Source organism: Saccopteryx leptura, chromosome 1, assembly GCF_036850995.1.
Source record: "Saccopteryx leptura isolate mSacLep1 chromosome 1, mSacLep1_pri_phased_curated, whole genome shotgun sequence".
Classification (NCBI taxonomy): domain Eukaryota; kingdom Metazoa; phylum Chordata; class Mammalia; order Chiroptera; family Emballonuridae; genus Saccopteryx; species Saccopteryx leptura.
The window spans coordinates 257,469,448-257,497,392 of record NC_089503.1 but is presented as its reverse complement, the minus strand read 5'-3'; the positions used below and the strand labels follow the sequence as shown (position 1 = coordinate 257,497,392).

Genomic DNA, 27,945 nt, shown 5'->3' with positions numbered 1-27,945 from the left:
TCCCGCAGCCAAGGCTCCATTGGAGCAAAGATGGCCCGGGCGCTGGGGATGGCTCCTTGGCCTCTGCCCCAGGCGCTAGAGTGGCTCTGGTCGCGGCAGAGCGACGCCCCGGAGGGGCAGAGCATCGCCCCCTGGTGGGCAGAGCTTCGCCCCTGGTGGGCGTGCTGGGTGGATCCCGGTCGGGCGCATGCGGGAGTCTGTCTGACTGTCTCTCCCCGTTTCCAGCTTCAGAAAAATACAAAAAAAAACAACAAAAAAAAAACAACTAAGGTGTCACAATGCGCAACAACAACAAAAAAAACTGATGGTTGATGCTTCTCATCTCTCCGTTCCTGTCTGTCTGTCCCTTTCTATCTCTCTCTCTGACTCTCTCTCTGTCTCTGTAAAAAGAAAAAAAAAAGTTATTTTATATCACTTCTATTAGGATGGTTAGTACAAAACCCCCAGAAAATAACAAGTGTTGGCAGAGTTATGGAGAACTTGTTCACTGTTGATGGGAATATAAAATGGTGCAGCTGTTGTGAAAAACATGGTGATTCCTGAAAAAAAAAAAAAGAATAACCATACTATTTAGCAAGTCAACGTCTGGGTATACATCCAAAAAAATTTTCTAATTCTGCTTATACGAGGTATATAGAGCAGTCAAATTTACAGACACAAGGTAGAATGGTGGCTTCCAGGAACTGGAGGGAGGAGTGGATGGAGTTTTAGTTTTGCAAGATAAAAAGTTCTACAGATGGATGGTGTGATAGCTGCACACAATGTGAATACATTTGATGCCACTGAAGTGTATACTTAAAGGCATTTAAGATGGTAAATCTCATGTTTCATATATTTTACCACAATTAAAAGTAAAAAATAAAATTTAGAAAACTTTGCTATGAGAGGCAGTCAATATTAGCAAGAGAAGATTCTACTTGTCTTGTAGATACCTTGGCACTCAAAGATCTAAAGGCACTTCCCTAGACAAGGAGAACCACAGACTGGTGCTACTATACTCAAGGTGGCACAATATTCACACACCTCTCCTCATACATGCAATAGGCCACTGTGGGGAATATCACCTAAAGAATCATCCATTCATGCATCCAGTTTGAAATATAAGCTCTGTTCTTCATTTTAATTTTTTTTAAATCAGGTGAGAAGTAGGGAGGTGAAGAGACAGACTCCCACATACGCCCAGACTGGTATCCACCTGGCAACTCCCATCTATGGCTGATGTTCTGCCAATATGGGACTGCTGCTCTGTTGTTTGGCAACTGAGCCATTTTCATGCTAGAGGTGAGGCCATGGAGCCATCCTCAGTGCCCGGGGCCAGCTTGCTTATTCAAGCCATGGCTTGGGGAAGGGAAACGAGGGTAGAGAATCAGATGGTCATTCTCCTGTGTGCCTTGACTGGGAATCAAACTCGGGACTTCCACACGTGGGGTGACGCGCTACCGCTGGGCCAACTAGCCAGGGCCGACTATCTTAAACCATTTTAAGTGCACAATTCAATGCCATTAAGCACATTGACATGGTTGAGCAGCCACCATCACTATCTGGCCCCAGAACTTATTTGCCTTGTAAAACCGAAACTCTGTTCCTAGTAAACCCTAATTTTCCACCCTCTCTCCCCCAGTCAGTGGCAACTATCTGTCTACTGTCCCTCGGATTTTGAATGCTTTGAGTACCTCATATAAGTGTTCAATATTTGCCTTTTTGTGACTGTTTTATTTTTCTTAGCATCATGTTCTCAAGGTTTGTCCATCTGATATAGTCCCTAAACCCAAATGCTGCCATCATTGACTTCCTGGCCTCCATACTTAAACCTTGGTGTTCTCTTGAGGCTGCTGAGAAAGGCACAAGCTCTTGCTTTAATTGTCTCCTCAAGATCATCTTTGTATCACTGCTTCCTTGTGAGCCCCAAATTACCAGACTTAGTCCATTTAAATTGTAGTCTGCATGGAGGGAGAGACTGCCTTAATATGATTATGGTCCCTTCCATCTTTGCTTTCCCAGGACACGTCTCTCTCTCTCTCTCTCTCTCTCTCTCTCTCTCTCTTTTTTGTATTTTTCTGAAGTTGGAAACAGGGAGGCAGTCAGACAGACTCCCACATGCACCCGACCGGGATCCACCCGGCACGCCCACCAGGGGGTGATGCTCTGCAAATCTGGGGCATCGCTCTGTTGCAACCAGAGCCATTCTAGTGCCTGATGCAGAGGCCACAGAGCCATCCTCAGTGCCCGGGCCAACCTTGCTCCAATGGAGCCTTGGCTGTGGGAAGGGAAGAGAGAGACAGAGAGGAAGGAGAGGGGGAGGGGTGGAGAAGCAGATGGGCACCTCTTCTGTGTGCCCTGGCCGGAAATCGAACCTGGGACTCCTGCACGCCAGGCCGACAGTCTACCACTGAACCAACCGGCCAGGGCCCTCTCTCTCTTTTTAACAGTGGCAAGAAGTAGCAAACACACAAACATCCTGGCTTCTGCCAATCACTTGCTAGAGGGCTTACAGACTCAGTAGGCAATAATCTGTCATGGAAGACATCATGGTTTTACCTACTGGTTTGCCATGACACAACATAGATCAACAACTTTTCATCTTCTAAACATGTCTTCATGACCTGATTGTTAAGTCAATGCCTGATAATTTAGGTTTTTATTATCACAGAATGTCACTTCTGGCACTTATTGCAGCAGAACCAACTTCTGGTGTTAACTTTTATATAGTTATTGTACAGTATGAGATACTGTAACAAAGAGACCCTGAAACACAGTAGCTGAAACAGGATAGACACTATGCTTTCTTCATGTAACAGTCTAGGTGGGTGGTTCAGGGATGGCAAAGTGACTCTGCTTTAATTAAATCATGGCTTCCACTTCTGAGTCCAAAGTGAGTCCTTTAGCTCCGGCTATCACATCTATATCCCAGGCTACAGGAAAGGGTGTAAGGCTCATGGGAGCATACACCCTTTCCTTTCAAGGATTGTGGATGTGGTGGTCATCACATCAATTCATATCCCATACTTCTGTCAATCACTGATCTGTACTCCCTCACAGTGGTTTTATTATTTGGAGAATATCAAATCAATAAAATCATATTGTATGTAATCTTTTGAGACTCGTTCCTTTCATTTAGCATAATATTTTTGAACTTGTGGATAGAGAATACTTGCCCATCCTAGTTTTATTGAGATATAATTGACATATTACACTACATAAGTTTAAGGTGTATAATAATTTTTTGATGAATATATATTTATAATAAAGTAATTATAACAATAGGTTTAGTTAACATTTATAGCCTCAGATAGTTACAATTTTTGTGTGTGTTTGTGACAGAGATAGGGAGAGAGACAGAGAGAGGGACAGATAGGGACAGACAGGCAGGAAGGGTGAGAGATGAGAAGCATCAATTCTTCGTTGCAGCTCCTCAGTTGTTCATTGACTGCTTTCTCACATTTGCCTTGACTAGGGGGGGGGGCTACAGCAGAGCGACTGACCCCTTGCTCAAGCCAGCGACCTTGGGCTCAAGCCAGAGACCTTGGGCTTAAGCCAGTGACCTTTGGGCTCAAGCCAGCAACCATAGGGTCATGTCTATGATCCCATGCTCTAGCCAGTGACCCCATGCTCAAGCCTGTGACCTTAGGGTTTCGAACCTGGGTCCTCTGTGTCCCAGTCCGACACTCTATCCACTGACTGCACCACTGCCTGGTCAGGCTATTTTTTTTTTTTTTGTATCTTAAAAGTTCTCTTGTGGTGACAGATCCTACATCTTAGTTGGATCTTAGCAACTTTCCAATATATAAACAGTGCTGCTAACTATGGTCTCCATACTGTACATTACATCCTCAAGATTATTTTACAACTATCAGTTTGTATCTTTTGACCACCTTCACCCCCATCCCCTTCAACCCTTGCCTCTGACAACCACAAATCTGTTCTTTGAGCATAATTATTTTATGATCCATCTAGGTTGTTCTGTGTTTCAATGGTGTGTTTTTTGTGGGGGAGGAAGAAACTTTCCTTACCCTCAAGGTTCTTGTGGCATGTCTAATAATCAAGTAGACATGAGACAGATTAACAAGCGAAAACGACCAAATTAATTATACACGTATTTATGGGAGCTCTGCATACATTTGAGAGTCAGAGATCCCACATACATGAGCGGTTCAAAGACAGGAAGGGAAAATGAGGCATACATGACTTTCCAAGCTAAGGATAAGGTAAGACACCTTGTGGCTTCAGAGCAGAGAAAGGTAATTGCAGGATGATAAGGAGATGTTCAGTTTGCATTGCCCTATAGATAGGCCAGAAAAAGTTATTTCTGATCATCTCTTATTATGGGCAAGGCTCCTAATTCAAATTCTTCTAGGTAGTGCAAGGGGAATGGGGCAGAAATTTTTCCTGAGCCTGCAGGGTCTTTGTTGCTGTTAGCTCAAAGCAATCTCTTATTACAGAGGCACATCTTGTGGTGACTTGTTCTGAACCTACATTTTTTATTGCTGAGCAGGATTCCATGGTAAGGATGGACCACAGTTTGTTTAACCTATGGATGGACATTTTGGTGTTTTTTAGTTTTTGGCTATTACAAATATGGCCCTTATAAACAATTGTAAGCATGTTTCGTGTGACTTAGTCTGTTCAAAGTCCTCTCTGGCTTCCCAACTCACTTAAAATAAAATTCAATGGAAGCACAGGAGACCTGGGTGGGCTCAATGCTACATCCTGTAGGAATGGGGAAGCTCACAGGAAGCAGCAAGTGCTAATAACTCATTGGAGGAATTTTGCTAAAAAGAGGAGGAAAGGTACTGTAACATGTAACAGGTAGAGAATGTGGGGCCAAAGGAGATTTTTTTTTTTTAATAAATTTTTATTTTAATGGGGTGACATCAATAAATCAGGGTACATACATTCAAAGAAAACATTTCCAGGTTATCTTGTCATTTAGTTCTGTTGCATACCCATCACCCGAAAAGAGATCATCCTCCGCCACCCTCCATCCAGTTCTCTGTGTACCCCTCCCCCTCCCCCTCTCCCTCCTTCTCTCCTCCCACCCCCCATAGCCACCACACTCCTGTCCATGCCTCCTAGTCTCGCTTTTATGTCCCCCCAATGTATGGAATCCTGCAGTTCCTGTTTTTTTCTGATTCGCTTATTTCACCCCGCACAATGCTACCAAGAGTCCACCATTCCGCTATAAGTGATCCGATGTCACCATTTCTCCTAGCTGAATAATATACCATGGTGTATATGTGCCCCATCTTCTTCATCCAGTCCTCTATTTTTTTTACAGTGATTAAAAGCCTTTAAGCAAACTCTTGGCCCATACAGCAAGAATCCCTAAAAGAGTAGTGTCCTTAACATGTTCCCCAAGTCCAAGATGGCCCCATCACCATGCCAAATCCCTGAAAAATGCAACCCAACCACAGTTCAGTCTGTTAGGAGCTGTCACAGGGAGCAGGAGTCCAGGAAAGTTCTCCACAGGAAAAGTCCACATGGCACTGGAATTGTTGTCACCATTCTATACTTTGCAGCTCATGTCCAAGTCCCAATGACCGCTGCTTCTAGCTGGTAATGATTCAGGTAGACTGGAAAAAGCCATTTGCAGCATGCGTGGATATGGAGCTTCTGTTCTCCTCTGCCTGGAGAGATGAGACCAGGTTGCTTTTCCCTGAAGCTCTGTGACTGTGGCCTTGTTTTTTTCTTTTTTTTGTTGTAGTGAGGTTTATTTTTAATGGGTGAAACCAAAACCTAGGAATGATTCAGTAGAAGTTAAAATTAACAATGGAGCTTGGCACAGTGGATAGAGCATTGGACTGGGACACAGAGGACCCAGGTTCAAAACCCTGAGGTCCACCACTTGAGCACGGGCTGACCAGCTTGAGTGTGAGCATGGGATCACTGGCTTGAGTGTGGGATTGTAGACATGACCCCATGGTTGCTGGCTTGAGCCCAAGCCAATCTGAAGATCGCTGGCTTGAAGCAAGGGGTCACTCATTCTGCTGTACGCCCCCCTCCCCCACATATGAGAAAGCAATCAATGAACAACTAAGGCGCCACAACAAAGTGTTGATGCTTCTTATCTCTCTCCCTTCCTGTTTGTTCCTATCTGTTCCTCTCTCTGTCTCTCTCACTGTCTCTGTCACACACACACACACACAAATAAAATAAAATAAAATAAATTATAACAAAGGAATGTAATCCCCAGAGGGAAATCCTATAAATTGACGAGATGGGAGCCGGTATAAAAATGGCAAGATCTCTCTTGGACAGAAGTAGGGCGCTTGGTAACAGAATTACTCCCCTATGCTGAAGAGATCATTTTCCTAGGCTAGACGGCTGGAAAATGGTGGAACACGGGCAGAACCAGAGACCACTGGACTTTATACAGAGTGTGCATGCCGCAGCACTTAGAGCAAAGAAACCCGCAGGGGTGGGTGGGACCAACAGCGGAGGCGGGCCTACCCGCGTGGAGACGGACTTGTTTGGGAGGAGGCCCCAGATAGTGGACTCTAGGCCTCGGATTTGTGACCTTCAATGCCCAGCCAACCTGATGGGAATGTAGCACACAGTTGCCATGGAAAGCTGGCTGGTCTCAAGGCCCTGTGTTAAGGCTGGAACAGGGCCTGAAATGTGCGGCCAATGAAAGGCGAGATAAGGCGGGGCCTGTGTAGGAGGCGGCCAGTAGAGTCAGGGATTTTATAGGCGGTCCCTCTGTCCAAGCGTAGCTACGGCTCTGCGCAAGCGCGATGGGCCAGATTATAGGGCGTTGCCGATCATGTAGGGGAAAGCAGCCTGGCCTTTCGCTCGGATCACGTGGTACAAAGGGCGCCGAATTCCTCTGGAGTCAGCGCCATTTCTTGTCCGTGAAGACTGAAGTCTCCCGCGGGTCGGAGAAACAGCGTACTGTAACTGACCTAGTCTCCACCCGCGAGACTCTCGCCTGGGGGCGGGGCCTGGTTTGAGGAGAGGGTTGCGCCCAACAGCTCGGGGGCGTGGCTTCATCGCTCTCGGTGACGTAACCGGTGGGCTCTCAATTGGGGCTGAGGTTCGGCATCTTGACGTAAAGAGAGGCAGGGTTTCCCGTCGATCCATTGAATAGTAGGTAAGTGGGAGAAACTCTTTTGTGTGTGTGTGACAGAGAGAAAGTCAGAGAGAAGGACATGAGAAGCATCAATTCTTTGCTGCGGCACCTTAGTTGTTCATTGATTGCTCTCTTATATGTGCCTTGACCCCAGGGCTACAGCAGATGGAGTGACCCCTTGCTCGAGCCAGCGACCTTGGGTTCAAGCTGGTGAGCTCTGCTCAAACCAGATGAGCCTGCGCTCAAGCTGACGACCTCGGGGTCTCGAACCTGGGTCTTAAGCGTCCCAGTACGACGCTGTATTTTGAAGCTGTTGTGGTCGTATTGACATAGTTTGGGTGGTGGTCGTGTTCTAAGGGTTGGGAGCCTAACAAGGGGCTTGGTCTGTATCCTGAGAGGCGTGGTTCGGTCTTTGGGGTTGTGGCATGGGCCCGAGTTTAGCCGTACAAGGGGCGTGGCCATGCAGATACTCCAGGGAAGAGGCGTGGCCCGGGATCAGGGGCTTACCTTTTTATGGATAATTAATTATTGAGTCCAGGCACTGAACCTACACTTTCTTATTTAGGTGCCACCTTATGGAGACCTCCGCCACCCCTGAAGGGGGATTCTTTCCCTCCTTTCTACTCCTGGCCAGCGGGACGCTAGTAGCCACCGTGTTGGGCGCCGCATACCGCCTGGGGCTCTTATACCGGTTGATGCACAAGGTGTGGGGGGGCACCGACGGGAGGCGAGCTGGGGGGCAGCTAAAGGCGATGGAGCTCCCAGTGGGAAGGACTGTCAGGAGATTCTTTCCAGGGCCCTGCCCTCATTGCCAAGCATAGGGGCCATGGACTTTGCCTTGTAAGAGATAACAGGGAAGCTACAGCTGCCAGGGCGCTCAACACCCCGTCCACCTCTTTCCCTGGGGTTTAGAGCCTTTTTCACAGAACAACATTGCTCCCTAGGCCCTGACCGGTTTGCTCAGTGGTAGAGTGTCCGCCCGGCGTGTAGATGTCCTGGGTCGATTCCCGGTCAGGGCACACAGGAGAAGTGACCATCTGCTTCTCCACCCTTCCCCATCTCCTTTTCTCTCTCTATCTGTCTCTCTTTCTCTCTTCTCTTCCTGCAGCCATGGCTCGATTGGCTCGAGCGAGTTGGCCTCAGGCGCTGAGGATGGCTCCTTGGCCTCCATTTCAGGCACTAAAAATGGCTCTAGTTGCACTAGAGCAACAGCCCCACATGGGCAGAGTATCACTCCCTAGTGGGCTTGCCGGTAAATCCAGGGCGCATGTGGGAGCCTGTCTCTCTGCATCTCCTCCTCTCACTAAAAAAGAAAGAAAAGAAAAAGTAAAAAGTAGAGCTCCCTGAACACGATTGGGGACAGTGCTACTGTTATGAAGGCAAGCTCCAGAGGAGTTGGCTGTGACATTTGCTCTCTGCTGAGCTGAATGCTTCAGAGGGATTATCTTATATACCCAACATGTCCCTGAATAGATGCCCTTGTTTCTGTCTACATTTTCTTCAGAGAAAACAGGTTCAGAGAGGTTCTATGGCAGCTTTCTTCAGATGACCTTTTTGGAGAAGAGTTGACCTCGCAGACCTGGCTCTGAACTAATTGGCTCCTCTCAGAAATTTACCCCATCTTCAGATTCCTTCCCCAGATCCCTTCTCCAATTTTTCCTCTCCTAGCTTGGAACAACCTTGACCCTTTCCTAGTTCTTTCTCTCACAGACAGAAGCAGCCCCACTGGCCTGAGGAACTTTAAGGCCAAGGCCCCTGGTGTTTGGGGCTATGTGGAAGCTGGGGTGTGGAGGCCACTCTCACTGCCAGGCATTTGGTGGCTGGCAGCCTGTCAACTGCCTGGTGCAGTGAGTGGGAGGGAGCCTGGTAGGCTGGAGCCAACAGTCAGTCTGTCAGGCCCTGATATGGGAAGGCAGGCAGTTCTGGATTTACAGATGATGACCCCTGCCTTGTGCTATTGGCCAAACTTCCCTGGGTGTTGTAGATCCACCTTCCCCCTCTCTCCCTGATTGCCCTACCATCTGCAGCTGGACAATGTAACAGAGCAGGGTGCTTAATAGTGTTGGTTTTATGGGACTTTGAATCTTGCTTCGGCAAGTGTTGGTCCTCTTAGCCGTAAAAGGATATACAGTTGACCTTTGATCAACATGGGTCTATTTAGGTGTGAATTTTTTTCTATAAATACAGTAAATATATTTTCCTTATGATTTTCTTAATAATGTCATTTTATGCTAGCTTTCTTTATTATAGGAATACAGTATATACTACATATAACCTATAAAACATATGGTAATCAACTGTTTATACTATCTAGAAGGCTTCTGGTTAACAGGCCTTCTGGTTAAATAATTAAGTTTTGGGGAGTCAAAAGTTATACGTGAATTTTTGACTGCATGGGGATTGGCACCTCTAACCCCTGTGTTCGAGGGCCAACTGTAATAACATGAGGATCTGGTAAGATAATGTAATGGGCCTTCCCCAGCCCTCCTTCCTGGGGGTGGGGGATCACCTCCCTTCCCACCTGTCCTGGTGTCCTTGCCCTGTTCTTTGACAGTCTTGCTCCTCCCTGTTCATGGGCTCAGGTGGACAAGGCAAGCATCCGGCATGGTGGGGAGAGTGTGGCGGCTGTGCTGAAGGCCCACGGTGTGCGCTTCCTCTTCACACTGGTTGGTGGGCATATTTCCCCGCTGCTGGTGGCCTGTGAAAAGCTGGGCATCCGTGTGGTGGACACGCGCCATGAAGTTACAGCTGTATTTGCTGCTGATGCCGTTGCCCGCCTTACGGGTGAGGGCAGAGTGGAGAGGGCTGGGAGCTGGGATGGGGGTCTTTGAGGGGCATGGGTTTTTTTGGGGGTGATCAGGAAGATGGGCATGGGTACAGAAGGTGATAGGGTCTGTGTTCCAGGGACGGTGGGCGTGGTGGCAGTGACAGCGGGCCCCGGCCTCACCAACACAGTGACAGCAGTGAAGAATGCCCAGATAGCCCAGTCTGCAGTCCTTCTTCTGGGTGGGGCCGCCAGTACTCTGCTGCAGGTGCTCTGTCCTCCAGAGGTGGTGGGGGCTCCAGGGAGGCTCAAAGATCTCACATGGTAACTCCCCTGAACTCTTGTCTTCACCAGAACCGGGGTGCACTCCAGGCCATCGATCAGATGTCTTTGTTCCAGCCACTCTGCAAGTTCTGTGCTTCTGTGCGAAGGGTGCGGGACATCATACCCATTCTAAGGACTGCAATGGCTGCTGCCCAGTCGGGCACCCCAGGTCGGTGGTAGAGGGTTGGATAGTGGTCAGTTCTTACAGTTTGGGGGTTAGGGAGGCATGGCAAGCTCAGTGTTGTTCCTGCCTCCGCAGGCCCAGTGTTTGTGGAGCTACCCATCGATGTGTTGTACCCCTACTTCATGGTCCAGAAGGAGATGGTGCCGGCCAAGCCACCCAAGGGCCTTATGGGTCGAGGAGTCTCTTGGTGCGTAGCCCTACTACTGTCATGCCCTCCCACCTTCTCCTGCAACCTCCCTGCCAGCACTTATCCCTCCTTTCACTCATTCATTGATTTGCACATCAGTTGAGAGGAACCAGTTATAGGATGAGCATTCAGGTGGAAGGTATAGCATATACAAAGGTCCTGAGGCAGGAGTGAACTTGGTAGACTGGGAAAGCAAGGTGGCCTGTGTAGCAGCAGTAGGTGAGCAAAGAGGAGAGATACAGGGGCTGAGTTTAGAGCAGCCAGCATGGCCCATGCATGGGGTGCCTGAAGTTTTATTTTTAATCTGAGATCCTTTGAGAAGCATGGCCTTAATCAGGTTGGGATACCCTGGTTCTGACTGCTGTAGAAGAATGGAATCTGCTTGGGTGGAAGCTGGGAAGCCAGGGAGGAGGTGTGGTGGTCCCTGGGAAGAGAAGTAATAGTGGCCTGGATCTGGGTAGTTGCTATGGGATGCAGAGACATGGTTGGATCACATGACTGCCTATAGAAAGGTGCAGTGGGTCCCTGCAGGCCTGTGACATGGGCACACTTAGCTCTGGGGCTTTGAGTGGCAATGGCCAGGATCTTGGAGAGAGCAGGATAATGGGGTTGGCATGGGACAAACCTGAAGGTTTTCTTAGAAGAGTTAAGAAATTTGAGGGGCACTTCCTTCAGTTGAGCAGATAGAGGGGGTCCAGGTAGGTGCCCAGCTCTAGTGGAGATATGTAAAGGGTACATTTTTGGTCACTTCTGAGTTGGGTTTGGCTGAAACAGCTCAGAACGAGGGAGAATCAATTCTTCTCCATTCTCCACCCTTCCCCTCCCTTTGTCTATCCTTGCCCCTGCTCTTTCCAATCCTCCTTCATATATTTAGTAAGTTCAGCTATGTACCAGGTACCAGGATGGGCATGGGGAGACATCAGTGAACAAGACAGCCAGCTCCCTGAACCCTGGGCATGGGGGATGTGCCTTGAGGAGCAGCTTGAGGAGTTGCGGATTTACTCAGTGTTTTATAACAACCTTTTGAATTATGGTATTATTACTGAATGGCTTGCGTGAAGTCATCCATCTGTTAATGGCATATGAGGATTCAGCTTGGAGGAACCTTCAGTGCTTTACCCACAGAGCTATGTGCTAGCTCTATAAATGAATGAAAGTCCAGAGATCTGGGTTCAAATCCCAGGACTGCCACTAACTAGCTGTGTTAACTTGAGCAAATGATTAAACCCTTTTTCCCATTTTTATTGAGATAATTGACAGGCAGCACTGTATAAGCTGATGTGCAACATAATGATTTGATGTACATAGAATGTGATTAAACAAATGTGTTTAATTAATGTGTGTGATTAAACACTTTCTTTTTTAAAAAAATGTTTATTAAATTTATTGGGGTGATACCGGTTATCCAGGTTCACCGGTGATACCGGTTATCCAGAACTGTTTCAGGAGTACAGTTCTATAATATATCATCTGTATATTGCACTGTGTATTCACTACACCATGATTAAACCTTTCTTTTTTTTTTTTTTTTTGTATTTTTCTGAAGCTGGAAAGGGGGAGAGACAGTCAGACAGACTCCCGCATGCGCCCGACTGGGATCCACCCGGCACGCCCACCAGGGGGCGACGCTCTGCCCACCAGGGGGCGATGCTCTGCGCCTGGGGCAGGGGCCAAGGAGCCATCCCCAGCGCCCGGGCCATCTTTGCTTCAATGGAGCCTCGGCTGCGGGAGGGGAAGAGAGAGACAGAGAGGAAGGGGGGGGGGGGTGGAGAAGCAAATGGGCGCTTCTCCTATGTGCCCTGGCCGGGAATTGAACCCGGGTCCCCCGCACGCCAGGCCGACGCTCTACCGCTGAGCCAACCGGCCAGGGCCACGAGATCATTTTGATTAGTGCAAATGCTGAAGGATAAAAGAATTAACCACTATTATCTTAAATAAGAACAGGGCAGAGCCCATTGTCATGTCAGGTATAAGGCAAGGTGTCTCCTATGCTTTCTTCAACATGGTTAGAGAACCAGAAATAGAGAGGGGGGTTCAGGGGTCCTAACACATAGGAAGTGGTCGGTAACCATATCTGGGAGGCAGAATTTTTAAGCAGTTCTGTTCTGTGACCATGAGAGCCCCTTTGCTCCCTGGCCTGCCAGTCCCCTCTGCTCACCCCCCTTTCTCTTGGGCATCCCTGCTCAGCCCCCTGCAAGGTTGGCTCTTCCTTTGCTTTTTCTTTCCAAGTTTGGTCCCCATGGTTTCTTCCTTGGCCTTTTCTCGTTCCCTGCAATCTTGACTCCTCTGGAGAGAAACAAGCTTCTGGTTCCAACTGCTTCCTGTCAACACCCATGTGTCTGTTTCTGGTTGTTCTGGCTGGTGTTCTTGAGGGCAGGACTGAGCAGGATTTATCTGTGTATCTCCAGAGGCCTGCTCAGGGCTTTAGGGAAAGGCGGGGCACTGTGACCCTGTGAGTAAGGAGACAAAAGGGGGATCGTGGAAGTCAGAGAAAGAGGCAAATGTACTGATGATGCTAATAGTGCCCGGTGATGAGGGTTTTGCAAAGTGCTTTATATCCTGAGTAGATAGATCACTGAACCTTGGGAGGTTTCCTTTTACATTTTCAGAGCAGGATGCTCAGAAAGGTTAAATGTCTTGCCCAAAGTCACACAGCTAGGAAGTGGCAGCATCACCTCAGGCTGACCCTGTAGATGTGGCCCTGATCCTGGCACTCCATGCCTGTGTCACTTGTTTCTGAGGGTCTGTGTCAGGTTGGGGTGGTCATTAGAAGGTTCTGAGGGGAAAGAGGCTGCCAGAGACTTGGCTACTGGGGTTTGTGTGCCCCTGGGCCATTGTTTAGTCACTCCTGTTGTGCCTGTCCTGCCCCTCTGGCCCCTCTCCTTCAGTTTCTGGAAGCCCAGTAATGAATCCTGGTAACCACTCCTTCCTCTCCTCTTCTCAGGTACTTGGAGAATTACCTGGCCAACCTCTTTGCAGGAGCCTGGGAGCCTCAGCCTGAGGGGCCCCTTCCTCTGGACATCCCCCAGGCATCCTCCCAGCAGGTGAATTACCTCTTTTCCCTGGCTGACCTATACCTGGCAGGACATCCTGTCCCTGAGTCAGTACTGGGGCCTTGATCTTGAGGGCTGATAGTGACTCAGGTTGGCTCACCGGCCCCACCTCTTGCCCCAGGTTCAACGATGTGTGGAGATCTTGAGCCGGGCCAAAAGGCCCATTTTGCTCCTGGGGAGCCAGGCCCTGCTGCCGCCGACTCCCGCCGACAAGCTTCGGTGAGAAGCCTTAGCCCTGCCTTTACTATCACGTTCCTGGTCCCTGGTCCCTTGTGGGGACGGACAGGACCTTGGCCACACTCACCTCTGTTTACCTGGACCCTCAGGGCTGCTGTGGAGACCCTGGGTGTCCCCTGCTTTCTGGGCGGGATGGCACGGGGGCTGCTGGGCCGAAACCACCCTCTCCACATCCGGCAGAACCGCAGCGCCACCTTGAAGAAGGCGGACGTTGTCCTCCTTGCAGGTGGGCTTGGGCCTCCTCCCCACTCTTACTTATCCTTCCTTCCAGAACCCCCCTTACCTTGTGACCCTGCCCCTCTTAGTCTGGTACTCACTGGCTCCACCCCCTTCCTCTTTCAAGAGTTTTGAACAGCCCTGAATTTGAAATTCAGTTGAGCTCTTGCTAGGTTGCACCTGTGTGCTGTGACCCAGCTCTGCACAGATGAGGACACGGGTGGTGGGTCCCTGTGGAACCTCCTGCACCGTATCTGCATTTGTATGCTTTGTTCAGTGTTTGTACAGCACGTACACACACAGCACATATATTTTCACATAAAGGGCTTCGAAGCCTGCCGGACACATAATACGTATGTCAGTTAGTTATTGCTGTGTAATAACTGTTCCCAAACTCAGTGACTCAAAATGTTATTTCTCAAGACTCATCTACAGGTGAGGTGGTAGTTTTACTGGTTTTAGTGGGTCTTTTTATTTTTTTAGGTGAGAGGAGGGGAGACAGGCAGACTTCCACATGTGCCCTGACCAGGATCTACCCAGCGACCCCATCTGGGGCTGATTCTCAAGTACCAAGTTATTTTTAGTGCCTGAGGCTGTCACACTCCCCTGAGCTATCCTCAGTGCCTGGGCCCATGCTCAAACCAAAGGAGCCACTGGCTGCAGGCAGAAGGTGGTGGGGGAAAAGCAGATGGTTGCTTCTCCTGTGTGCCCTGACCGGGAATCGAACCCTGGACATACACATATGCCAGGCCAATGCTCTATCTACTGAATGACTGGCCAGGGCCTAATGGGTCTTTCAGGAGTCTGTAGTCGTGGAGGCAGGAGATTAGCTGTGCTGATCCAGACTGGGCTGGCTCAGATACTTGGGGGCTGGTTGGGGCTGTAACTTGGCTAGCATGTCCTCAGCTAGGATTCTGAGTGCTCGCTCTTCCCTGCCTCCTCCTTCATGTTCCTCATCATTCAGCAGGCTGACCTGCGCTGGTTCACTTGGTGGAGGATGAGAAACATAGGGCTGGATCAGCAAGGTGATTTAGGAGAAGGAGAATGGAAGCTGCAAAGCTTATTGAAGTCTGGTCTCAGGAACATGCCAGCACTCCTGACACATTCTACTGGTCAAAGCACATCCTGAGGCCAGTCCAGGTTCAAAGGCTGGGGGCTACAAAGTCATTGCGGTGGCATGGGTCCAGGGAGAGGTGAAGAATGGGGATCCTTTTGTATTTGGTCTGCCATGGTGGAATAAGTTACGTAGTGGGCAACTGTAGGGAACCACCTATCTGATTTTGGACCCTGTATAACTTGGATTAAGGAACTTTAGTTAAAAAGCCCTGAGTGTGAATGATGATGTGAATGTGCTGCCCTGCTGTACACAGGGAAGCTTGTTTCTTGGATCCAAACACCAAGAAACTGTGTGAATCAGTGTCCTTTGTGCAAACACAAAGGAATGCATGTGAACGAACGGACTTTAGAAAATTAGCCTAGAGATTCTAGATTGCCCCTTCCTTTGTGCTTGTTAATTAGCAAAAGAGAAAGAATGTACTGACCGAAACTAGCCCTTTTTCATATCAACAAGAAGTACATTAGTCAGTCTCCCCCCCCCCTTTTTTTTTGTATTTTTCTGAAGCTGGAAACGGGGAGAGACAGTCAGAGACTCCCGCATGCGCCCGACCGGGATCCACCCGGCACGCCCACCAGGGGGCGACGCTCTGCCCACCAGGGGGCGATGCTCTGCCCATTTGGGGCGTAGCTCTGTTGAGACCAGAGCCACTCTAGTGCCTGAGGCAGAGGCCATGGAGTCATCCCCAGTGCCTGGGCCATCTTTGCTCCAATGGAGCCTTGGCTGCGGGAGGGGAAGAGAGAGACAGAGAGGGAGGAGAGGGGGAGGGGTGGAGAAGCAGATGGGCGCTTCTCCTGTGTGCCCTGGCCGGGAATCGAACCCGGGACTTCCACATGCCAGGCCGATGCTCTACCCCTGAGCCAACCGGCCAGGGCCAGTCTTTCCCCTTATCATCTGATTTTCCTCCCCTGCAATCCTGTTACCTTTGTTCTGCTTCTGATGAATAAAGGCTCTGGGAGAAGGAGACTCAGGTTAGTCTCTCTTGACTGCCTCTCCCTCTTGACAATAGTTTGTGTCTTGGGCAGTTTTTCCATGTGACACTGGTAGTTCCCAGCGGGCTGGAGCACTGTAGGCACCCTCCCAGGATACTGACCTGCCATCCACTGTTCCCCTCTCTCCCACCCCAGGAATTGTATGTGACTTCCGCCTGTCCTATGGCCGTGTTCTCAGCCGAAGCAGTAAGATCATTGTTGTCAACCGTAACCGGAAAGAGATGTTGATCAACTCAGACATGTTCTGGAAGCCCCAGGAAGCCGTGCAGGGTAAGCCCCTAATGCCTCGTACACATGCTCTTTCTGGCCTTCTCCTCCTGGCCTCTGCTGCAGCCGATTTGAGCTGGGTTCTGGACCGTGCCCTAGAGGCACCCAGTCAGCCAGAGATGTATATTTGGCTCTTAGACTGATGGGTGAACCAAAAGGATGAACAAATGGTGGGTGGGCAACAGAGGGAAGGCCTGGGAATGTGCATGTGACCATGTCCCCTGGCTATAAATCCTTTCACACTACCTGTTCCTGTTAGGACAGAGCGCTTCCTTTTGGCCCCTGAGGCCTCTGTTCTGTCATAGCCTCCACCCCTGTTCAGTGCTCTCTCATGGTCATACTGCCCTACTGTGCCCATCATTCCAAGTATGTTGACTTCCCTGTAGTGTAGGTGACAGGGGACACTATATCAAGCAAAGTGGCCCCATTTCATTGATATTTGGGAAAGTCCACTGTAGCAGCTTGATGGGTGGTGAGTTGGAGGGGGCCAGGAACTGTCAAGGGGAGTCTTTTAAACAGGGTCAGGACAGAAATGACAAGGCTTGGGTCAAGGAGGGACAGGGAGGAGAAACTCAACTTTTCTGAGCCCCCAGGCAATTATTTCTGAATGGAGATGATGAAAAAGTACATCACTACCAGCTCATATATTTGTTCACAAGCATTCGTGTGCCTCGGTTGTAGACATGCTTGGCAGATGGAGGTATTTGTTTTTGTTTGTTTTTTATAGAGACAGAGAGAGAGATAGATAGGGATGGAGAGATGAGAAGCATCAATCATTAGTTTTTTGTCGCGCGTTGCAACACCTTAGTTGTTCATTGATTGCTTTCTCATATGTGTCTTGACCGCGGGACTTCAGCAGACCCAGTAACCCCTTGCTGGAGCCAGCGACCTTGGGTCCAAGCTGGTGAGCTTTTCCTTTTGCTCAAACCAGATGAGCCCGCGCTCAAGCTGGTGACCTCAGGTTCTCGAACCTGGGTCTTCCGCATCCCAGTACGACGCTCTATCCACTGCGCCACCACCTGGTCAGGCAGATGGAGGTATTTGTAGTGATATCTTTCAGAGGAAGAATTTATAGAATTGCATGATCTGGGGCTTGATGGGGAGGCAGGTGATGAGGTTGGCTTGGATTTCTAATGTGTTTTATGCTCCTTAAATCTTGTTTCTCTGGCCTGACCTGTGGTGGCGCAGTGGATAAAGCGTCGACCTGGAAATGCTGAGGTCGCCGGTTCGAAACCCTGGGCTTGCCTGGTCAAGGCACATATGGGAGTTGATGCTTCCAGCTCCTCCCCCGTCTCTCTCTCCTCCCTCTCTCTCCCTCTCTCTCCTAAAATGAATAAAAAAAAAAAAAAATCTTGTTTCTCCAGCCTTGCCCTCCGTCTCACTCCAGCTCCCTAACCTGGTTCCAGCAGACTCTGGGGTGCATTTTGCCCATGTGCCCAAGGAGTGTCCCTGACCTGCCTCCTTTTCCACCGCTGCTGTTGGCTTCCTGCTGTCTTTGGGCCTCTGATACTGGAAGGGCAGGAGGAGACCACCTCTTTGCAGCTGTGCCCTCTTCCTTCCCCAGGAGACGTGGGTTCCTTCATGGTGAAGCTGGTGGAGGGCCTTCAGGGCCAGACATGGGCTTCAGACTGGGCAGAGGAGCTTCGGCAAGCTGATCGGCAGAAGGAGCAGTCCTTCCGGTAGGGGCTGGTGGAGTGGACATGGAGGATGGTGGGTTCCTGGCAGGGTCTGCTGCTGGCCCTGCTGACCTGCACTGCTCTGTTGCAGGGAGAAGGCAATGATGCCTGTAGCCCAACACCTGAACCCGGTGCGGGTGCTGCAGCTGGTGGAGGAAACTTTGTCTGTCAACTCGATTCTGGTGGTGGATGGCGGGGACTTTGTGGGTACTGCTGCCCACCTGGTACAGCCACGTGGCCCCCTGTGCTGGCTTGATCCTGGTAAGGAAGGGCCTACAGCTAGAGCAGTGTGTACCATCCAGGCAGGCCCCTTCACACTCACCTTCTCTTGGTTCTCTTAGGGGCCTTCGGGACTCTGGGGGTTGGCGCAGGATTTGCACTTGGGGCTAAACTGTGCCGGCCGGATGCTGAGGTGAGTCAGGGTACTGGAGGCAGGAGGCTTGCTGCTTTCTGGGCCATGAACTACCCCAACCATTTCCTGTCCCATCTCAGGTCTGGTGCCTGTTTGGGGATGGAGCGTTTGGGTACAGCCTCATTGAATTTGACACCTTTGTCAGACACAAGGTAATTGGGGTGCCCCAGCTGAAGCCTGGGGTTCTGGGAGATGTCATCAGGACTGGGGTGGACCAGGGAGTCTTATCTTTGTCTGTGTTCTCTGGCTGGCCAAGCTGAATGTTGTGGCTTGGCCTCATCCTCTCCCTGCAGATCCCAGTGATGGCCTTGATAGGGAATGATGCTGGCTGGACCCAGATTTCTCGGGAGCAGGTGCCCTCTTTGGGCAGCAATGTGGCCTGTGGTCTGGCCTATACTGGTGAGGGGCCAGGCATGGGGGATTCTATTTCCTGCCCGGCTGGGTGAATGTTCCTCTCTTGGGCTGGCTGCATGGTGGGCTGGGTCTCTGCCACCATCTGACTTGACCTTCCCTTTTAGATTATCACAAAGCAGCCATGGGTCTGGGGGCCCAGGGCTTGCTGCTCTCACGGGAGAATGAGCATCAGGTGGTCAAGGTGCTTCGTGATGCCCAGCAGCATTGCCAAGATGGCCACCCGGTTGTCGTTAACATCCTCATTGGGAGGACGGACTTCCGTGACGGTTCCATTGCTGTATAGGGCCTTGTGGATACCTTCCTACCCTTAGACTGCCTAGCTGGTCTGGAGTCTCATTCTTGCCTGTTCTGGGCTTATCTCATGAGGCTTTGTCCCCCTAACCCCTTCCTGAAGATAGGGAGGGGCTGGAGGGGTCAGGGCTCAGAGAGGCTCCCTGGAGGTGCCAGAGAGCTCTGGGGCCTTTTTCTTTGTGGGCCCAATTGTACTCTTATCTCCTTTCTTCTTCTGCATTGAATAAATCACTTCTGGTCCAGGTGGGCCCAAGTACTCATTTCAGAACCTGTGCATATTCCTTTATTGTCCACAAAGAAGTAAGGGGACTAGATAGGAGACAGGAGGGGACCCTACTTTACCACCAGAACTCTGGGGCCCACTGGGGCATCAGTACTGGGGATTTCAGGGTGCTTAGCATTGTGAACCCTTCCCTCCATCTGTGGTCCCTGAAAGAGCCCCACACACCCGTTCCAGACGTGTCCATGCACACTCATCCTCACACAGACACACGCACAAAGGCAATAAATATGTCTCGTACCAAAATGCCCCCAGCCTGACATTTCAGGTGGGGCCCCTCCAAAAGGGAGGTTTTATAAGTGCTCCATTTTTTTCAGGGATGCTGAGGAAGAACTGGGGAGGGGAAGAGCTGGCCTCTACTATCTCCATTTGCTGGTTTGAGGAAATTGTGGGGTTTTCTCTAGGAGAGAGTGGAGAAACCAGCTGTTTTTCTATAAACCCCAGGCTGCCCCTATCTAGCTGGAGCCCGGGTAGGGGCTGCTCTTGATCTTGCCCCAAACAGCACCTCCTTATAGTCCTTGGGCCCTCTGAGGGAGGGAGAAGCAGAGTGCAGTGCTCAAAGCTAATACTGATTTGGTTGGTAGCAGCAAGAGTATTGACTGGGGGTGTTGCACCATCCCAAGGTGATGCTCACATTAACTGGTGTTTCCCTGGCCAAGGGAAGGCAAGAAAGGCCAGCCCAGCAAGCGGGAGAAGCCCCTGGTACTCAGAAAAGATGGCTACAACAGCTAGTCCAAAAATCCTCAGTCCCTGGCCTTTGCAACCAGTACCCAAATAATTTAGCATTGGTTACAAGAAAGGAGTACCAGCATCTGGCTGGCTGGTCGCTAGGCAACACCCCAGCAATCAGAAGCTACACCTGAACGACAGGTCTGGTCCCTTACCGTCGTTAGGGCACCGCCTTAGCAACCAGGAGCCCAGTCCTTAGTAACCGGGGTTAGCCCGCCTGGCTCAGAGGCACACGTTGATCTGCTTGGAAAGTTCTCTCTCGAGGTCCAGGATGAGGGCATCAAAGTCTTTGAGGTTCAAGTGCGGGTTGAAGGGCGCCTCAAAGTCATCCTCGAAGTCCGTTGCACCGGTCGGCTCGCCGGCCTCTTCGTCCTCCTCTTCACTGTCGCTACCCGTCACGTGGTCGTAGTCTGGCCCGGACAGGAAGTCCCGCCCACAGGGTAAAAAGTCCCTTCCGCAAACGCTCCAGTCGCCGGCATAGCGGTTGCTTGGGGGGCTCTCGGGACCACCTCGGTCGCGGGGCCGAGTCACTACTTCGGGAGCCGCCAGCGGCAAATGCAGCGGCGGCTGTTGTTTGGGCCGCAGGTACGGGGCGAGGTCCGGCGCCTCTGGGGACCTGCAGGGATCTGCAGATGGAGAGGGAGAGCTTCCGATGACATTATGCAGTGGCGACAGCCAGGACTCTATTGGCTGTTTAGGTAACCAGGCTCCTTCCTGACTGGCTTGTTGAAAGGCAAGGCCTTCTATTGATCACGATTTCATTGGCTGAGCTGGTTGCTTCGGCAACCGGCCTTCTGATTGGCATATGAAGAGACTGAGTCAAGCATGGGTTAGTTGGCTCTGAACTGGTTGCTGAGGCAACCAGGTACAGGTTAACTCTGACAAGGGGCAGGGGTGGCTTGCTTGAAACCCAACTCTGATCAGCTGCCAAAGAAAGCATCACCGCGGCGGCCTATCCCGGATTGGCGGTGAGAGCCGGGGACTCACCTGGCCAGGCCTGCAGCAGATAGTGCAGAACTTCGATGTGGCGCTTGAAGTCCACTGTGTCGGCAAGGCCGGGGCCAGAGCTGCGACTGCAGTGCCTGCTGGGATCCTGGCGCGCCGGCAGCAGCACAGGACCGAAGCACACGGCCAAGTTCTGCGCGGTCATACGGTTGTGGGCGTGGAAGGAGGAGACGAGGCGCAAGTGGTCCAGGAGAAGTGTCAGCGTGGCCTGCGAAAAGAGCAATGATTGGGAGGACATGAGGGAGACCAAGACAGCTTAGAATGAGGAAGCTGAGGTTCAAGGTCTCATACCTGGGAGTGACCAAGCTAAGACTTACCCATAAGGTATTAGTATTATGATCCCATTTGTTAGAAGACCAAAGTAACAGCTTTGGAATAGCAAACCTTGGACTTGACTCCACTTCTCTGTGTTAACACACAGAGGTTGGTATTAGTCCCATTTTACAGATGAGGGTATTGAGGCACAGAGAGGATCTGGACTTGTCCAGGAACCCAAAGCCATAACTTCCTTGTGGCAGGTTAACAGACCTGTGTTCAGAGTCTGCATTTTTTATATATCCTGTGGTGCAACCTTAGCAACTCACTGAACTGCTTTGGACCTCAGTTTCCACATTTATGAAGGGGGGATACTAATGGTACCTAATTTCTGATGCCACAAGCTCATGGCCATCACTGGCCCAGGCATGGGTGAAACGTTCTAATGTCAGCCCACTCCCTGTCTAACCCACTCCCACCTGGGCCCAACTCACCCTCTCCACATCTGGCAGGCAGCTGAGGAGTCCACGGGTACCCTCAGTGCTGGGGGGAGCCCTGTTTGGGGGCCCTCGGGCCATAGCCTCCAGCACCACTTGATAGAGGGGCTGGGTGATGAGTGGGGTGGGCAACTCCCGAAGATAATCCTTGAGGATGCCTATGGACACAGGGCTCACTCTGGTCAGGGCAACCCTGGCTTCTGAGGCTGGAGGGGTCAGCTGGGGCTGAGAGGGGGGAAGAGGAGGAGGGCAGGTGCAGGAAGGTGAAGGTTAGACAGAAGAGGTGAGGTCCCAGAGGGGCCACAGACACTGACATGAGGTGAGGGTTAAATGAAAAGCAGGCGGGAAGAGAAGAGACATGCTAACCAGTGATGACATTGATATCAGGGTACAGGTCCTCGGAGAGGCAGACAGCTGCACTGTCCCGCTCAAAGGCATCCCGAAGCTCTTTCTTCACAGCTGCTGAGCCACATAAACGGTATAGCCCCACTACCTAGGTGTGGGAGCAGAGAGGGGATGCCTTCTTGCTGGGGCCACAGATTGATCACGTCCCAGTGAGGTGAGGGCTGGAGTTCTGGGCCAGTGTGGCAGTGGGCTGAGAAGTTGGAGACTAGCTGTAGTCACTGGCTGCCTTCCTGCTTCTCTGACACCTGTCATGGGGTCCCCACCTGGCTGCCTAGACAACCTGGATCTGTAAACCCTCTGCATGAATCACTTATCCTGGTACCCATAGTGTTTGACTCAGGAATTTCTGACTCCTTCTCAGTTCATTTGTCACCTCCTCTAGGATGCCTTCCCTGATGGCCCCAGATGAAGTCCTGCTTTAAGCTCTCCCAGCTTCTTCACTTATGTTCCAGCTATAGATTGATGTTTGTGAGTTGCTACTGGAGTCATGTCTTTTCTGCCATGAGATTCTAAGTTCCAGAAAGGCTGGGATCCTGTGTCACTAAATGGGTGGGCCTCCTGCCCATGTCTAAGCTGGGATTGGAGCTAGGAGTATCCTGGGGGGAAGGCCTGGCCTCTATATTGGGTGTCCTGGGGAGTGGATCTGAGATCTGGGGGCTAGCTGGGGTGTGGGGCGAGGGGCTCACCCGCAGCCCTCGGTGCTCGATCTGCCCAACACACTTCTGAATGATGAGGGGCACCTGGCCTGGGGGCTGCTCCCGCTCCACCAGCAGCCGCAGGGGCAGCCCAAAGACACAGGGCTCAGCTGTGTCCGGTGCTTCCCGCTGCTCAGACAGTGTCAGCTTGGCATACAGCAGCCCCTGGGGCTCCAGGCGCACAGCCAGCTGCTGGGCCTGGCACCCTGATGACACAAAAGGTCTTGAGTGGGGCCTGCCCCCACAGGCTTCTGTGCCCTGGCCTCCTACTCCAACCCACATCCCAACCTGGCCTTAGTACATTGGGCACTCTGGGGAAGAGCTGAATCCTGTAACCTACTGCTCTTCCCCTAGACATGCATCCTACCTTGGAAAACCGCAGGCAGCAGCACAGTGCCCTGGGCACAGGGCCGGTGCCGCCGCACACAAGGGTCCCACACTAGCACCAGGGCTCGCAGCAGCCGGGCAGCCTCGAGTTCTAGGTGGAAGGTGTGGTCCAGCCGCAGGAAGTCTGGCCCTCCACGTAGTGGCCCAGTGCGGGCCCTGGCCACCCCATCCACCTGCAGCAGGCAGCAGAGGTCTCTCGGGGTGGCCCCGGGCGCAGGCCGCAGCCCCCCTAGCCCATACAGGTGCAGGCTGAGGCGGCCCCAGAGTGCGGCTGGGGGTACTTGGGCTGATGGGCCCACCTCATAAGGCTGGAAGGCTGTAGGCGACAAGGGCCCTGCTGGGCGCTCCAGTGAATCACCATCACTGAGGTACCCGGCCCGCAGGCCCCGAGCACCCCCAGCCACTGCTACCCGCACAGGGGTCTCTACACTGCTGTCCAAGTGGTAACGGCTGATGACAGAGCCAGCAGGGGCGGCCCTTTCACGCTCACGACCAGCCCTGGTGCCCCGCAGGCTCAGGCGGCGGCGGAGGTCTGGCAGCTTTTTCATTTTCATAGAGAGACGCCTGGCGGGGCCTGGGGACTTGGTTCGAGAGGCTTTGGTTGGGGAGCTGGCAGGGGCCACGCCTACGAGAACAGCAGACCTCAGGATTCAGCAACATGGGCTTGGAAGGGGGCTAAGGCCTGTGGCATCTTGGGGTGTTAAGGCAGGGTTAAGCGGTGGGTGAGGCTTATGCTTACCTTGTGGGGCCAGGCCCTCTAGCTCAGCCAAGCCTGGCTGTAACTCTGGGAGCTCAGGTGCCAGGGGTCTGGGGTCCTCCTCAGGGATGGGATTGTACCAGATATCGCCTGCAGGCTCCCTACTGCCGGGTGTCCCAGGCCCCAAAGCAGCCTCCTCTGGTGGCTTGGCCCCACCCAGTACCCATCTGCGGCTGCTAGGCTCCAGGCTCTGCAGGTAGGCTCCTCGGGAGGGACTTCGAGATGTCTCAGGGCTGGGGGGACCCTCTGTTCCAGCATGGGACCCTTCGAGGGCCTGGGGCTCTGGCTCTGAAGGGCTGGGCTCTGGACGTTGGGCTGGATGGCCTGGCAGAGAGCAAGGGAGTAAGACCCAGTCCTCCCTACTCCCTCCACATGACCACCCTGGTCCCCCAAAAGAGCAGCCCCAGCCCAGGCTGTCAGGCTCCTTCCCAGCAGGGGCTGTGATGTGTACTTGGAGTGAGATTGGTTGCCTGGTTAGCATCCACCCCATGTCAGCCCCTGAGGTCCCTAATGTCCTTCTGCTTCCGGTCTCAGCGGTCCTCTGGTGGGGTTCTCTGTTCCTGACTCTGATTCTCCACCCCTCTCATTAACCTTGACCCTTCTCACTGGGTGGCTTGGGGCAAGTCACTTCCCATCTCTGAGCCTCAGTGTTGTCCTGTGAGATGGGGGAGATTCAGGGAGCTAGGCAATGGGGATTACTTCCTAGGTCCCCATGTCATGGTCATGTTCATAATACACAGTGGACTATTGCTTAGCTGGCTTGCTTGATTGGAAGACACTAGAAGGCATGACAGTGACAACAGGGTTCTCTCTTCCTGCAGCATGTCACCCCCTTTCTCCAAGCCTGTTTTCCAAACTCTACTACCCTGGAGAGGGCTGTGTCTCAGCCCAGACCAAACCCCATGATGATGCCTTGGTACCTCCCCTTTGCTCCGCGTCCTCCCCTCTGACATCCCAGGCTGTTTCCTGTGTGTGTGTGTGTGTGTGTGTGTGTGTGTGTGTGTGTGTGCGCGCGCGCGCACGTGCGCGCGCCCAGTCCCATCTCTACTCTAGGAATCTTTGGGAAGGGCTGGGGGGGAAGGTCAGATACAGGAGTCATCTGGTCTCCCTCCTTTAACTCCTTCCCTCGCCTGACTTCCTGCCCTAGGCAGCTCCCATTTCATTAAGGTCTCATCTTGCTTGCCTGTGGACTCCCTCCTCCATTACCTCGGATTTCCATTCTACAGGACTCTCTCCCCGGTCTCTATTAGGAGCATGTCCAAATAACTGTTTAAGTCACTTCACTAACCCCCAGGGAAATTGCCCAACGGCCCTCTACCTCAGTTTCTCCATCTGTATCAAAGTGACAGTTTCCTGTGGGGCTGCTTAAGGTGGATGCAGCTGCAGTCATTGGTTAATAGGTGGGAGTGGGGGTGAGGGGTGCCTACTGTGATTGATGCGCCAGGTCTCTTCCTCCTGCAGAAGTGCGCCCCCCACTTCTCCTATCCTGGGTCTCCAGGGCTCAGGGTGCCCTCTGCCCTGACTGGGCTCCAGTGTCCCGGTCTTCAAGCTCCTCAACCCTCCACTCTCCAGGCGCTCCGTTTCGGCCCCATTTCCTGTCAGGGCGAGGCCCCCTCCGGGGCCTCCCAAGGAGCCCGCAGCACTGGCATCCCAGGCTAGGCGCACATAACGGTTCTCGCCCCTCTCCCCTTAACCCCTTCTTTCCAGGTACCCTGCCCGCCCCCGATGCCCCACCCCAGCCCGCAAGGGACTCCGCGGGGCTTCCCCGTCCCCCCAGCAGACTCTCCTTGAGCCCCGGGACCCCCTCCAGGCCGGGCGGGGCTCGGCGCCTCTCCTTCGCCTTCTGTCCCGCTCACCGCGCTCCTTCGCGTCCGACTTTTTCCGGGGAAGTTTCTCCCGGCCCCGCAGGCGGGAGAAGGTTTTCCTGAGCAGTGGCTCGGCCATGCTGGGGCCCCGGCCGGGCCGAGTGCGCGCCCTGGGTCGGGCCGCGCCGCCCCTCTCCCCCCTTCTCCTCCCGCCCGGCGCCCAGCGCCAGCAGGAAGCGCATTCCGGGAATGCTTGGCCCAAACTTTTTTTCCCCCTTCCCGCGGCCTGAGCGAGCGACGCTGGGAGTTGTAGTCACTCGGGCCCGGAGGGGAGGGAAGGGGATCTTTGGGCTGCTTACTGGGGCTCCAACTCCGGTATCGTGGCGCAACCCTGGGCCCTCGTCCTCACTCTTTTCCCATCTCCCTTGGTGATCGCTAGTTCTCTTGGCTTTTCCTCCAAAACGCATCCCGCACGTATCCCACCTACTGTTCTAACCTGTTGCAAGCTCCAGCATCACTCCTTCGATGTCACCCCTCTTCCTTAGGCTCCTGGTTGCCACCCCAGGGCCTCTCTTCTCAACCTAATTCTTCCTTCCTCCCCAATTCCAGTTACTATTGCTGTTTTACAAACCATCCCTAAACTCAGCAGTGTAAAACAGCCATTGTATATGATGTTCACAGATGCTGTGGGTCAGGAGTTGGGGCAGAGCAGAGCCCACGCTGGATCGTCTCTGCCTCTCCTTGGAAGGACCAGAGGTGGATTAAACGGCGTGGGGGCGAAACCGGGTGCGCGTCCTGGACCCTGATTTCTGAAGGGCCCAACAAAACCCCAACTTTACATTTTTTTCTTTTTTTTTTTTAATAATTTTATTTTTTTAATGGGGTGACATCAATAAATCAGGATACATATATTCAAAGATAACAAGTCCAGGTTATCTTGTCGTTCAATTATGTTGCATACCCACCACCCAAAGTCAGATTGTCCTCTGTCACCTTCTATCTTGTTTTCTTTGTGCCCCTCCCCACCCCCTATCCCTCTCCCATTCCCCCCTCCCCCCCCCCCAACCACCACACTCTTATCAATGTCTCTTAGTTTCACTATTATGTCCCACCTACATATGGAATAATATCGTTCCTGTTTTTTTCTGATTTACTTATTTCGCTTCGTATCATGTTATCAAGATCCCACCATTTTGCTGTAAATGTTCCGATGTCATCATTTCTTATGGCTGAGTAGTATTCCATAGTGTATATGTGCCACATCTTCTTTATCCAGTCATCTATTGATGGGCTTTTTGGTTGTTTCCATGTCCTGGCCACTGTGAACAATGCTGCAATAAACATGGGGCTGCATGTGTCTTTACGTATCAATGTTTCTGAGTTTTTGGGATATATACCCAGTAGAGGGATTGCTGGGTCATAAGGTAGTTCTATTTTCAGTTTTTTGAGGAACCACCATACTTTCTTCCATAATGGTTGTACTACTTTACATTTCCACCAACAGACATTTTTTTCTAATGACACCAAGTTTGGTTTCATATGTGCAATTTTTTTTTTTTTTTTTTTTTTTTTTACAGAGACAGAGAGAGGGATAGACAGGGACAGACAGGAAAGGAGAGATGAGAAGCATCAATCTAGTTTTTCGTTGCGCATTGCGACACCTTAGTTGTTCATTGATTGCTTTCTCTTATGTGCCTTGATGGCGCGCCTTCAGCAGACCGAGTAACCCCTTGCTCGAGCCAGTGACCTCGCGTCCAAGCTGGTGAGTTTTGCTCAAACTAGATGAGCCCGTGCTCAAGCTGGCGACCTCGGGGTCTCGATCCTGGGTTCTCAGCATCCCAGTCTGACGCTCTATCCACTGTGCCACCACCTGGTTAGGCCTCATATGTTCAATTTTAACGATAATACATAACATTATTTATTTATTTAATAT

General features: G+C 51.7%; 2 protein-coding genes across 2 annotated transcripts; one reads left to right on the top strand and one right to left on the bottom strand.

Moving 5' to 3' along the window:
- The first annotated feature begins 6,744 nt into the window (after positions 1-6,744).
- ILVBL (ilvB acetolactate synthase like) lies at positions 6,745-19,457 on the top strand. The gene is made up of 16 exons (XM_066348192.1): positions 6,745-7,087; positions 7,632-7,770; positions 9,649-9,850; positions 9,971-10,098; positions 10,185-10,323; positions 10,414-10,525; positions 13,470-13,569; positions 13,700-13,797; positions 13,905-14,041; positions 16,273-16,407; positions 17,969-18,083; positions 18,172-18,341; positions 18,422-18,492; positions 18,573-18,644; positions 18,786-18,891; positions 19,011-19,457. The coding sequence occupies exons 2-16, from the start codon at positions 7,642-7,644 to the stop codon at positions 19,187-19,189; spliced, it is 1,893 nt and encodes a 630-aa protein (XP_066204289.1). The 5' UTR covers positions 6,745-7,087; positions 7,632-7,641; the 3' UTR covers positions 19,190-19,457.
- A 134-nt stretch (positions 19,458-19,591) lies between these two features.
- Positions 19,592-26,236, bottom strand: SYDE1 (synapse defective Rho GTPase homolog 1). Its single transcript, XM_066348176.1, has 8 exons — positions 26,064-26,236; positions 24,190-24,531; positions 23,431-24,075; positions 23,055-23,269; positions 22,330-22,456; positions 21,961-22,121; positions 21,194-21,419; positions 19,592-20,832 (listed from the first exon to the last, which is right to left on the bottom strand). Exons 1-8 carry the CDS (start codon positions 26,149-26,151, stop codon positions 20,429-20,431), a joined length of 2,208 nt encoding a protein of 735 aa, XP_066204273.1. The 5' UTR covers positions 26,152-26,236; the 3' UTR covers positions 19,592-20,428.
- Positions 26,237-27,945: the final 1,709 nt, after the last annotated feature.